We start from the raw sequence: 12,179 nt of genomic DNA on the forward strand, positions 1-12,179 counted from the left end.
GATAGATAGATAGATAGATAGATAGATAGATAGATAGATAGATAGATAGATAGATAGATAGATAGATAGATAGATAGATAGAAGTATTTTTATTTATTCTCAGGGGAAAATTTCTAGATATTTTCCAATATAAAACATTTGTTTCAAATATTCCTATATTATTAGATTCAATTTGGTAAAATATTTTCGGATTTTAACTTTTCTCTGATTATTGCTTCACACTTTGCTGTGTAGTGTAAATAAATAAATAAAACACATACTCCTGAATAGTGATGTCTGCTCATTAGTTTGAGGAGCAAAGCTATGCAGCCAAGGAATTCAAATCAATCGCCTTCAAATTTCAGCTTAAAGAGTGAGCGGGTAGTTTCATCAAGAATAATTCTTCAAGAACCATACAGAGCAGGAAAGCATATTCAGTCAGCATCAGAAAACCTCTCATTATATGTCCCAATGCCCTATTACAGCAAGTACTGAAATACAAAGAACACAGTCAATGGCCTACTGAGTAGGGAAGAATGTGATATGATCAGACGGCTCATCCCTCATCATGCTCTTCACAAGCAGACAAGTAAATGTGTGATGCATGTAATATAATCTATAACTCAGAAATTCTGTATCCAGCAGTAAATAAAATGTTTATACATGTTCAGGATAATATGAGGTGCATTTTCTCAGTCACTCATCCCACAGCCTAGAATGCAAAGCAAATGTCAACGGTCAATTAATTGACCTTATATTGGTGTTTCAGGTTGTTCGGCCTAATAACATAAACCCTCTCAAATAAAATTGGCATATTAAATTTACTTTTATTTATGAGGTGTCAGACACACATACAGTTAGATCCATAAATATTTGGACAGAGACAACTTTTTTCTAATTTTGGTTCTGTACATTACCACAATGAATTTTAAATGAAACAACTCAGATGCAGTTGAAGTGCAGACTTTCAGCTTCAATTCAGTGGGGTGAACAAAACGATTGCATAAAAATGTGAGGCAACTAAAGCATTTTTTGAACACAATCCCTTCATTTCAGGGGCTCAAAAGTAATTGGACAATTGACTCAAAGGATATTTCATGGGCAGGTGTGGTCAAGTCCGTCGTTATGTCATTATCAATTAAGCAGATAAAAGGCCTGGAGTTGATTTGAGGTGTGGTGCTTGCATGTGGAAGATTTTGCTGTGAACAGAAAACATGCGGTCAAAGGAGCTCTCCATGCAGGTGAAAGAAGCCATCCTTAAGGTGAGAAAACAGAAAAAACCTATCCGAGAAATTGCTACAATATTACGAGTTGGAAAATCTACAGTTTGGTACATCCTGAGAAAGAAAGCAAGCACTGGTGAACTCAGCAACGCAAAAAGACCTGGACGTCCACGGAAGACAACAGTGGTGGATGATCGCAGAATCATTTCCATGGTGAAGAGAAACCCCTTCACAACAGCCAACCAAGTGAACAACACTCTACAGGGGGTAGGCGTATCGATATTCAAGTCTACCACAAAGAGAAGACTGCATGAAAGTAAATACAGAGGATGCACTGCAAAGTGCAAGCCACTCATAAGCCTCAAGAATAGAAAGGCTAGATTGGACTTTGCTAAAGAACATCTAAAAAAGCCACCACAGTTCTGGAAAAACATTCTTTGGACAGATGAAACCAAGATCAACCTCTACCAGAATGATGGCAAGAAAAAAGTATGGAGAAGGCATGGAACAGCTCATTATCCAAAGCATACCACATCATCTGTAAAACACGGTGGAGGCAGTGTGATGACTTGGGCGTGCATGGCTGCCAGTAGCACTGGGACACTCGTGTTTATTGATGATGTGACACAGGACAGAAGCAGCCGAATGAATTCTGAGGTGTTCAGAGACATTATGTCTGCTCAAATCCAGCTAAATGCAGTCAAATTGATTGGGCGGCATTTCATGATACAGATGGACAATGACCCAAAACATACAGCCAAAGCAACCCAGAAGTTTATTAAAGCAAAGAAGTGGAAAATTCTTGAATGGCCAAGTCAGTCACCTGATCTTAACCCAATTGAGCAGGCATTTCACTTGTTGAAGACTAAACTTCAGACAGAAAGGCCCACAAACAAACAGCAACTGAAAGCCGCTGCAGTAAAGGTCTGGCAGAGCATTAAAAAGGAGGAAACCCAGCATCTGGTGATGTCCATGAGCTCAAGACTTCAGGCTGTCATTGCCAGCAAAGGGTTTTCAACCAAGTATTAGAAATTAACATTTTATTTCCAGTTATTTAATTTGTCCAATTACTTTTGAGCCCCTGAAATGAAGGGATTGTGTTCAAAAAATGCTTTAGTTGCCTCACATTTTTATGCAATCGTTTTGTTCACCCCACTGAATTAAAGCTGAAAGTCTGCACTTGAACTGCATGTGAGATGTTTCATTTAAAATTCATTGTGGTAATGTACAGAACCAAAATTAGAAAAAAGTTGTCTCTGTCCAAATATTTATGGACCTAACTGTATGCACCTGCATAAGAAAAACAGTAAAGCCTAATCCAGACTAAACTAAGCAGACCTCCTACTGTGTGCAGAATGACACCTTGACCTCATTATAAGGGCTGTGTGTTACTCTGCCTCATTATGAGTGTAGGGTTACAGTCCACCAGATTGAAGCCCCAGTTACATGCTTAATTGCTCCATTCTTTAGAAGAATACAATGTACAACACTGACTGAATTCATACCTCAAATCTGAGGAAAACAATGTTGAAAAATTGATCCAATTGATAAACATGGACCATGGGTAGATAGTTAGATAACAATGGACAGATAGATTGTTTTCCTAGTTTAAACAGTACAGTATTAACTAAGGCTGCATTAGGGTCTCATTTTCATGTGATTCCATACACATGCACCTTCTACAAATGCTTTACTGGAAAAAATGGTACTAAGTCATACAGGGTGACTCAAAATTATGTTAACATTTGAATGGCGGAAACAATTTATTCACAAATCATACTTCAAATGTGTAAGACGATTTACAGGAATGTCTCCGTAAAACAGCAAAAGTGACTCTACTCCATTGGGCCCTTGAGCAAGGCCCTTAATCTGCAATTGCTTCGTCCTGGGTATGACGTTAATCTGCATCCAGCCCATGCATGCAGGCCCTCCAACGTGCAGAGAAAAACTTGGGGGTTGGTGGTAGAATTTGAACTCCATCCACCATAAAAAAAACTTCACACAGTTCCATTCCATTTGAACTAGTGTGGTGCTGAGGTGTCACCCGTTGCATGGCTGCACTCGGGTCCTAATCTGGGATCCTGATCCTGTCATGTGGTGATTGCGGCAATGTGCTGTATCAGCACATGCTCCTAACCTCTCTGTCTCTCAACCTGTTCACCATCATGTTCAACACTGGTTCCATATGTGGCACATCAATTGTCCACAAAAAATGTATATAAGTATATACATAGCAATGCCATTAGTGTTAACATAATTTTAACTCACCCTGTACTTTTTGATATGGGGACAAGAAAGAATACACCTTCTGTTGAAGCTATGTTAGCATGAAAAATGATTTTGGTAGCTCCCATAACCATAACAATATTGAAATCAAAGCTAGCCAAAATGCTATTTTTATAGAACAATTTGGATCCATCCCTCAGTTTACATGGCTAGGGACTGGAAGTGGACAGGATAAACTACACCTACATGAAGAACAGAAAATTACATTATGTAGTGCAGAAGATATGCTTCTCTATTGACCTCAAAAACTAGGCTAATAATACGAGCAATGGCACACTGTATTAGCACAACATATGGTTCATGATATAAGAACTCCCACATCCTAAATCAGTTTAATTCAATTCCATTTTTGTCACTAAACCTTACAGTAAAATAAAAGACATTTTTTGCTTGCCCAGATAGTACAATGCTGTAAAATTACTGAATACATTAACGCAGCAGACAAACATCAGCAAAAAGGTAATAAACATCCATCCATCCATTTTCCAACCCGCTGAATCCAAACACAGGGTCACGGGGGTCTGCTGGAGCCAATCCCAGCCAACACAGGGCACAAGGCAGGGAACCAATCCTGGGCAGGGTGCCAACCCACCGCAGGACACACACAAACACACCCACACACCAAGCACACACTAGGGCCAATTTAGAATCGCCAATCCACCTAACCTGCATGTCTTTGGACTGTGGGAGGAAACCGGAGCGCCCGGAGGAAACCCACGCAGACACGGGGAGAAAACGCAAACTCCACGCAAGGAGGACCCGGGAAGCGAACCCGGGTCCCCAGATCCCCCAACTGCGAGGCAGCAGCGCTACCCACTGCGCCACCGTGCCGCCAGGTAATAAACAATATCAATAAATATGAATACACATTCAACATTATTAGTTAAATATAAACGTTATGCATAAACATATAGCAATGTTCCAGAAAGAACGAGAGTCAACCAAACAATCCAAATAACTGATTTAAAGGCAGTATGTGTAGCACTGAATCAGTAATGCAGACTGATTGGTAGTGCAGGTGTCTACTGTACATAACGCAGACTCAGTCACACGTCAAGCAGCTAACGGCCCCCTAGCAAAAACTGTGGATGCAGGTATGAAGTCAAAAGCCAAGACACCACTTGCTGGATGTCGGGCACATGCAGCACATAACCAATATTCTGTGCTCAATCTTTGAAGACGGTATTCATTTTCAAAAAAAGATACCCAAGCCCCACCAACAGACAAACCCAAAGCCAGTTCAGTGCACACAGCTGAAATCTACAGGCAGCAGACAAAGAAACAAATGCAAAATGTAATAAAAACGTACCCCTTGGTGCAAGATGCCTCCATGTCACCATTGGCTCTGGTCGACCAAAAGCGAGACACATCAGAGTGATGCTGCTTCCTTCATTCACTGTGATGTCACTGGAGATGTTGACAATCTTTGAGGGAACTGTTAAGAAAGGGAAAAGAAGAAAGAGTCTTCATGTCAGCTTTTCAGAATATACTGGACAGTTTCAATATGTTGATTAATATTCCAGGTCATCTTTCTATAATTTATAGCATTACTGAAGCCATGAGATATAAAATAATCTTTCATTAATGAAAGTCATCACTAATACGATAATGTCTGAAGCACACGGTAGTAGTTGCCTATTTATCGGTGGTTCATTTATTCACACAGATTTATTCTATTGGAGTTTTATTGGAGCTGACAGTGAGCTTGGTGATAAAAAAATATTTACTATCCTCCTTACTATTTCCACACTTTTCATTTGAAATTTGATAAGTTTTGCTGACAAATTCCTAAAATAGCTGATTACCCAGACCTTCTCAGGCGTGCTGTAAGCAAACTGTTTCGGTTAGGTTTTTCACCTGTTTCAGTATGGACGTGTGACACATTTCCATTGCTGCACTGTTGCTGTATATGACAAGATCTCCCTTCCAGCCCTGAGAACTGCACATTTTCACCACTTTTGTGTTCTCTGTCATGATTGACAAACATTATTGAATTCCTGCATTACAGAAATTATTGTAAGTTTCATTTATACAACATAAAAGACAGGGGGTCCCACTGAGCCCCAAAACCCCAGACACATCACACTAAACAGTCCCAAGTGCAAAATAAAGGTTTGATTTTCACAAAACACCTTGTATACAGACCAATTCCACAATCTTCCGATGAATACTCCTCCTTTTCCTCCTCCAGGTGAGCTTTGCTTTCTGCCTCCCGACTCTGACTCACTGGAGGAGGCTGGACAGCTTGCTTTTATGTCAGACCCAGGATTACTTCCGGTACCTGGACAGCGCCTGACAGAAGAACTCATGGGTCAGACAGAAGCCTCTAAAAGCAGGGAGTCCCTGTCCTTGCAGCACCTTCTGGCAGCCCCTAAGCACCCTGACAGGGTTGTCCCTCAGGACTACGACTCCCATACATCCCTGTGGGCGTACTTACTGGGCCTACACCAGTAAAGCGTTGCCTTCTACCGTATTGGGGGAGGAACTGTCCTTGATGTACCAACTCCCATATATTATCCATTAATGTACCCCTTTGTGTGGGATATTGCTTCATTTCCATCCCACCCAGGTTATACCTCCTTCCATACTGTCTCTCCATTATGGTGTCCTGGCCAGGAAACAGCAATTACAACAGGAACGTACAACTTTATAGGGTAGCATGGTTAGAGCAGCTATCCATGCACTTTGCGGGCTTCCCTTTATCCAGGTGCATTTTTTCCTTGTAACGTCTGTTTTTCTGCCATATCCTAATGATATGCATGGCAGGATAACAGGATATTTTAGAATGGTCTGGCAGGAAGGGTGGAAGTCTGTGTGAATAAGCCACTGAGATAAGGCTCATTGCTGCCTGATGCTTCATGTTGATCTAAAAACTCCAGAAGGTTCTTCACATGCGAACACTGAAGCTTTCTCCAAATTACACTTTTAGTACACTGAAATGAACATTTACCCTAGAACATGTATGGTATATATTCTTATTTAACATGATGCTAGAGACTGGCAATGTGTTTAGTGTTGGTTGGGCCTCCAAGCAAGAATTTCCCTGTATTCTGTACACAGTGACACAACAACAACAACAACTACTACTATTGCTCTTAATATAACTACTAGCAAGAATTTCACTGTGTTCTCTTCCCTCTCCCCGGCCACTTCTTCTAGCTCTTCCGGGAGAATCCCAAGGCGTTCCCAGGCCAGTCGAGAGACATAGTCCCTCCAGCGTGTCCTGGGTCTTCCCCGGGGCCTCCTCCCGGTTGGACGTGCCCGGAACACCTCACCAGGGAGGCGTCCAGGAGGCATCCTAACCAGATGCCCGAACCACCTCAACTGACTCCTCTCAATGCGGAGGAGCAGTGACTCTACTCTGAGTCTTTCCTGGATAACTAAACTCCCCACCCTATCTCTAAGGGAAAGTCCAGCCACCCTGCGGAGAAAACTCATTTCGGCCGCTTGTATCCGCAATCTTGCTCTTACGGTCACTACTCAAAGTTCGTGGCCATAGGTGAAGGTAGGAATGTAGATCGACTGGTAAATCGACAGCCTCGCCTTTTGGCTCAGCTCTCTCTTCACCATGATGGACCGTTGCAGAGCCCGCATTACTGCGGATGCCGCACCGATCCGTCTGTCAACCTCCTGCTCCATTCTTCCCTCACTCGTGAACAAGACCCCAAGATACTTGAACTCCTCTACTTGAGGCAGTACTGTGTTCCCAACCCAGGGAGAGCATTCCACCCTTTTCCGGCTGAGAACCATGGCCTCGGATTTAGAGGTGCTGACTCTCATCCCCGCTGCTTCGCACTCGGCTGTGAACCGCTCCAGTGAGAGCTGGAGGTCACTGTCCGATGAAGCCAACAGAACCATGTCATCCGCAAATAGCAGAGACGAGATTCTGAGGTTACCGAACAAGACTCCCTCCGGTCCTTGGCTGTGCCTAGAAATTCTGTCCATATAACTTATGAACAGAATCGGTGACAAAGGGCAGCCCTGGCGGAGTCCAACCTCAACAGGAAACGAGTCAGACATATTACCGGCAATGCGGACCAAGCTCCTGCTCCTCCTGTACAGAGACTGAATGGCTCGTAACAATGAGCCTTGTACCCCGTACTCTTGAAGCACAACCCACAGGATACTTCGAGGGACACGGTCAAATGCCTTCTCCAAATCCACAAAACACATGTGGACTGGTTGGGCAAACTCCCATGCCCCCTCCAGGATCCTGGCCAGGGTGTAGAGCTGGTCCAGTGTTCCACGGCCGTGAACGGAATCCGCATTGTTCCTCTTGAATCCGAGATTCAACCATTGACCGAACTCTCTTCTCCAGCACCCCTGAATAGACTTTTCCAGGGAGACTGAGGAGTGTGATCCCCTATAGTTGGAGCACATCCTCTGGTCACCTTTCTTAAAAAGGGGAACCACCACCCCAGTTTGCCAATCCAAAGGTACTGCCCCCGATGTCCATGCGATGTTGCAGAGATGTGTCAGCCAGGACAGCCCCACAACATCCAGAGCCTTGAGGAACCCAGGGTGAACCTCGTCCACCCCAGGGGCCCTGCCACCTCAGAGCTTTTTAACTACCTTGGTGACCTAAGCCCCTGTTATGGACGGGCCCCCCTCCTGGAGTCCTCCAGCTCTGCTTCCTCTAAGGAAGACATGCTGGTGGGATTGGGAAAATCCTCGAAGTATTCCTTCCACCGGTCAATAACATCTGCAGTTGAAGTCAGCAGAGCCCTATCTCCACTGTACACAGTGTTGGTGGAGCACCGCTTTCCCCTCCTGAGGCGCCTGACGGTTTGCCAGAACCTTCTCGGATATAACTACTAGCAAGAATTTCACTATATTCTCTACACAGTGACACAACAACAACTACTACTACTACTACTACCATTACTATTACTATTAATACTACTACTACTACTATTATTACTACTACTACTACTCTTAATACTGCAACTCATACTACGACTAGAGGGGCCTGAAAATATATAGCAAGATATATATACACTATGCATTGTGGGGTTGTAAGGGTGCGTGAATTAATAAGGTGGGGTTCAGAATGTGTTAGTCGTAAAGACTTTTTTGATTATTTGAGTCTTCTTCTTTATAAGCCTGCATATGTTGGGTTCAAGTCTACATGCGTGTCTGTTAATGGCATTTTCATTTGATAGCCACGATTCAGCCAGCTCTCTGGCACTCTAAGTATTAACCCTGAATTTTACTTTCATATTGTCCCAGTTAAATGTGTGTTTGGTAGAACTTGTATCAGAGTCCATGAGTCCTTCCTTATGACAACACCATTAACAGACATCCCCACAAATGATAACTTTTACTGCTGTAATATTGTGTTATTATTCATCTTATTGATAAACTGTGACCTTTCCCAGAATTGTCTCCATGATTTTGTGTTAGAATTTCCTGTTTGAGACTCCCTCACAGTAAAGATGGAGATATTACTGGAGCACCATTCTCCTTATTTTTTGAGATGGGTCCCAAATCCACACAACAAACCTGGAGGATGGCTGTTAAGGTTTCTGCTTTGTCTAGTTATCATGAATGTTTTTCTTTGTTTTTGTCAGCCTTCTATCCAGATGCACACAGCCTTTTTATGCTCATTAAAAAATAATTTCCTCCACTCCTAATGCTGCACAGATTTTTAGCTCACAGTGTGTAATGTGAACTCTGTTTAAAGCAGAAATCGGGATGCTGTCATCCCATATGTCTAAAATGGAATGATACAATTGTCAGCACTGATACTGGGACAGTTAGCCCCTGAGATTGAGGAGCTTTGATGTGATATAAAGGAAAGGGAATGATAAGAATATAATAAGAGTATTTTAAATAATAAGATTTGCAGGTAGGGTTAATTAATGATTCCAAATTGCCAATGAATGGGTTCTGATATTGGTGTCTATGAGAGGGATCTGTTTCTTGTCTTTCACCAAGTTGTTCCAGGATAGGCTCAAGATGTTGTGCTGTGCTATGGTTTACATCCTATACAGCAGCTTTTGGTGGCCAAGAGAGAAGAGTGATCAAGAGAGAAAATGGATGGATTGATGGATGTTCATTACATCAGATGGGGTGATCAGGAATGCACGATGGCATCGTAGATTCAGCCTTACTTGAACTTTGGCCTTTAACGTTTTTTTAAGTCACAATTATAGACATTGTGTGTGTGTGTTTGTCTCCTGAAAGAAAGTTAATTTGGTCTGTTGAAACTCAAACCAGGAGGAGGTTGAATAAAAAAATAGTTATGATGAAAACTTTCTTAAAAGTTGTAAGAGTTGAATTTGAATTCTGGTCCAATGTGCACCTAACATGTATCTGAGTCTCATAACCTTCTGAATTTAAAAGCTGATGCTGTTATTTTATTATTCAAGTCAAGTCAAGTTGGGGAGCATGCACTGGTACAGTGCATTGCCGCACCCACTATACGTTGAAACAGCTAGGGATTCCAGTTGGCAACCCCCCAGGGTTAGGGTCAGGGACTCGCGGTCCAGTCCTACCCTCCAGAAATGACCCTCTATCTGCCGCAGCCAGGTGTTACGTGGGTGACCCCTTGGCCTGGTCCAGCCACTTGGGTCCCCAACAATGAGGATCTTATGAGCCGGATCACCCTCAGTAGTAGTACTGTAAGTGATTTTATATTTTTAGAAATATATTTTATTATCCACTACGATAAATGCATTTTTTGTTATTTTATATAACCCTTAAGAGAAAATGTTATATTTTATGGTATAATAATTTTTCTATATTTTTCTTAGTACTAAGTCTCCTGTTGATGTAACCAGTTGGATTAGAAATTTAGACCTTTGTTCTACAAACCATGAGAAACAAGATAAACATGAAAAAAAGGAAAGAATAATAATACTACATTTAAAAAGTCACATACACCCTAAGCTAACAGGATTATCAATCAACCTAGTAGATGGGGTTAAATTGTTGTCATTTAAGGTATCAACATTTGTCAAGTCCCATTAGCAACTGGGTGTAACCAATCATGTTAAAAGTTTTCTGATTATGTAATGAATTCTTTTTCTGAGCAGTGACCTAATCAATGACTTGTATAACTATAGCACAGAGGACACATTTTTTTTGGTAGCACTTACTAATATAACAAGTTAATATGACAATATAATGCATTAATTAATTAACGCCGACAATTATTTTATCGCACGTTAACGCAGTTTTTGTTATTATTATTTTGAAAGCCTCAGTCTCACTAGCGATCAGTAGAGATCAGTGATCTTCTTGTTACAGCACTTTTCTATACACTTTTGCTGAAAGGAAGGTTAGCTTTATTGAATTGACCTTGATTCCCTGCACGTGCATGAGTAGCGAAGAACAAACAGCATCTAAAATGGCATGTGGAGAGATACCAAAATGAATGCTCAAAGCAAAACTTTTTTCGTATTATCGCTGAATCGGACTCTGATTTGTGGTCTCTGATTTTGATGCAAGTGATCTGGAGATGTTGGTCAAAAATGAAAGTGAGGTACCAGCATCCGCTGATCGTTCCCCAGCTGATCGTGGTGCTGAACGCGTTTGTGTAGCTGATGCACCTATGGCAACGTTCACCTGGGAGGACAGACGCTTACGATGACAGGAGGTACAAACTATATTGAGTCTCACTGCGACTGCCACCCGCGGCGCACTTGTCTCACAAGGACAGCCAGGCAGCCAGCCCACAGTGCATTCCTGCACTGAGCCACCGCTCCTGCAAACAGGTGCCAACAGACATTTTATATTGATTTATGTGTGAAACCATTGCTTTGTGTTTTTTGGAAAAACTATTAGCCCTCAAAGAGTTGCTACTGAACATAGAGGGTTTATGCTGCTCTCTGATAAAAGAAAATATTTCTGCTGGTATCTGTTCAAATAAAAACGAAAACAGATTTAGAAATGTTGCTAGGAAGGTGCCTGTTATAATGTTGTGATCGTGGCTCTGGACGCCGAGGGCAACTTGTTTTTCTATAACAAACTAAAGAAAACATTAATGCCCTGGCTTTGGTTTTATATTTGATTTGATTACATTAATGTTTAAGTTGAGTTTTACGAGAAATATTTTAATTGTTGCTATGTAAAGGGAATACTGCTCCACCTTATTTGTTTAAGTATTTGCAAACCAAATACATGCAATACATTACTTTTATTTTACACTATTATTGAATTTTGCACATAAAAATGTGATTGTTGTGATTGTCTGCGATTAATTGCGATTTAAAATTTTAATCATTGCCCAGCACTAGTTCTTTTTAAACTTATTTTGAAGTAACAATCTGGATCCATGGTACTAATTCCTTTTAAAATTTTAAACATTTCAATCACATCACTTTATTATTTTTATTTATTATTTATAAACAAACTAAAAGGTTCAATTCATTTAAACTCTTCTCATAATTCACACCTCTCAGTCCTGAATCGGCCCAGTCACTCTGCTCTGTGGACTTTTTTCTAACACTGCTATGTTCTTTTTTGTAGCCAGGACACCAAAGCGTCTTCAGTACTCCAGGTGAGGTCCCACCAGTGCATTATGAAGCTTAAGCACAACCTCCTTTGACTTGCACTAAACACATTGTGCTAGATAATTAATGAACACATTGTCCATTCCACATGAGAATTCTTTATTTTATACCTAAAGTTCAAATCAGACCCAACCCTGAAGCCTTTACTTCGTCATATGCTGGCATGAAGTTTGGA

The 12,179-nt window shown here is 41.4% G+C and overlaps 1 protein-coding gene across 1 annotated transcript in view; it reads right to left on the minus strand.

Moving 5' to 3' along the window:
* Positions 1–12,179, minus strand: part of LOC114658250 (opioid-binding protein/cell adhesion molecule-like) — an 820,579-nt gene that overhangs the window by 301,791 nt on the left and 506,609 nt on the right. Inside the window, exon 3 of the mRNA XM_028810399.2 lies at positions 4,798–4,923. Coding sequence (XP_028666232.1) covers positions 4,798–4,923 — 126 coding nt within the window. The remainder of the gene's footprint in view (positions 1–4,797; positions 4,924–12,179) is intronic.

The sequence above is a fragment of the Erpetoichthys calabaricus genome, chromosome 9 (assembly GCF_900747795.2).
Source record: "Erpetoichthys calabaricus chromosome 9, fErpCal1.3, whole genome shotgun sequence".
NCBI lineage: Eukaryota > Metazoa > Chordata > Cladistia > Polypteriformes > Polypteridae > Erpetoichthys > Erpetoichthys calabaricus.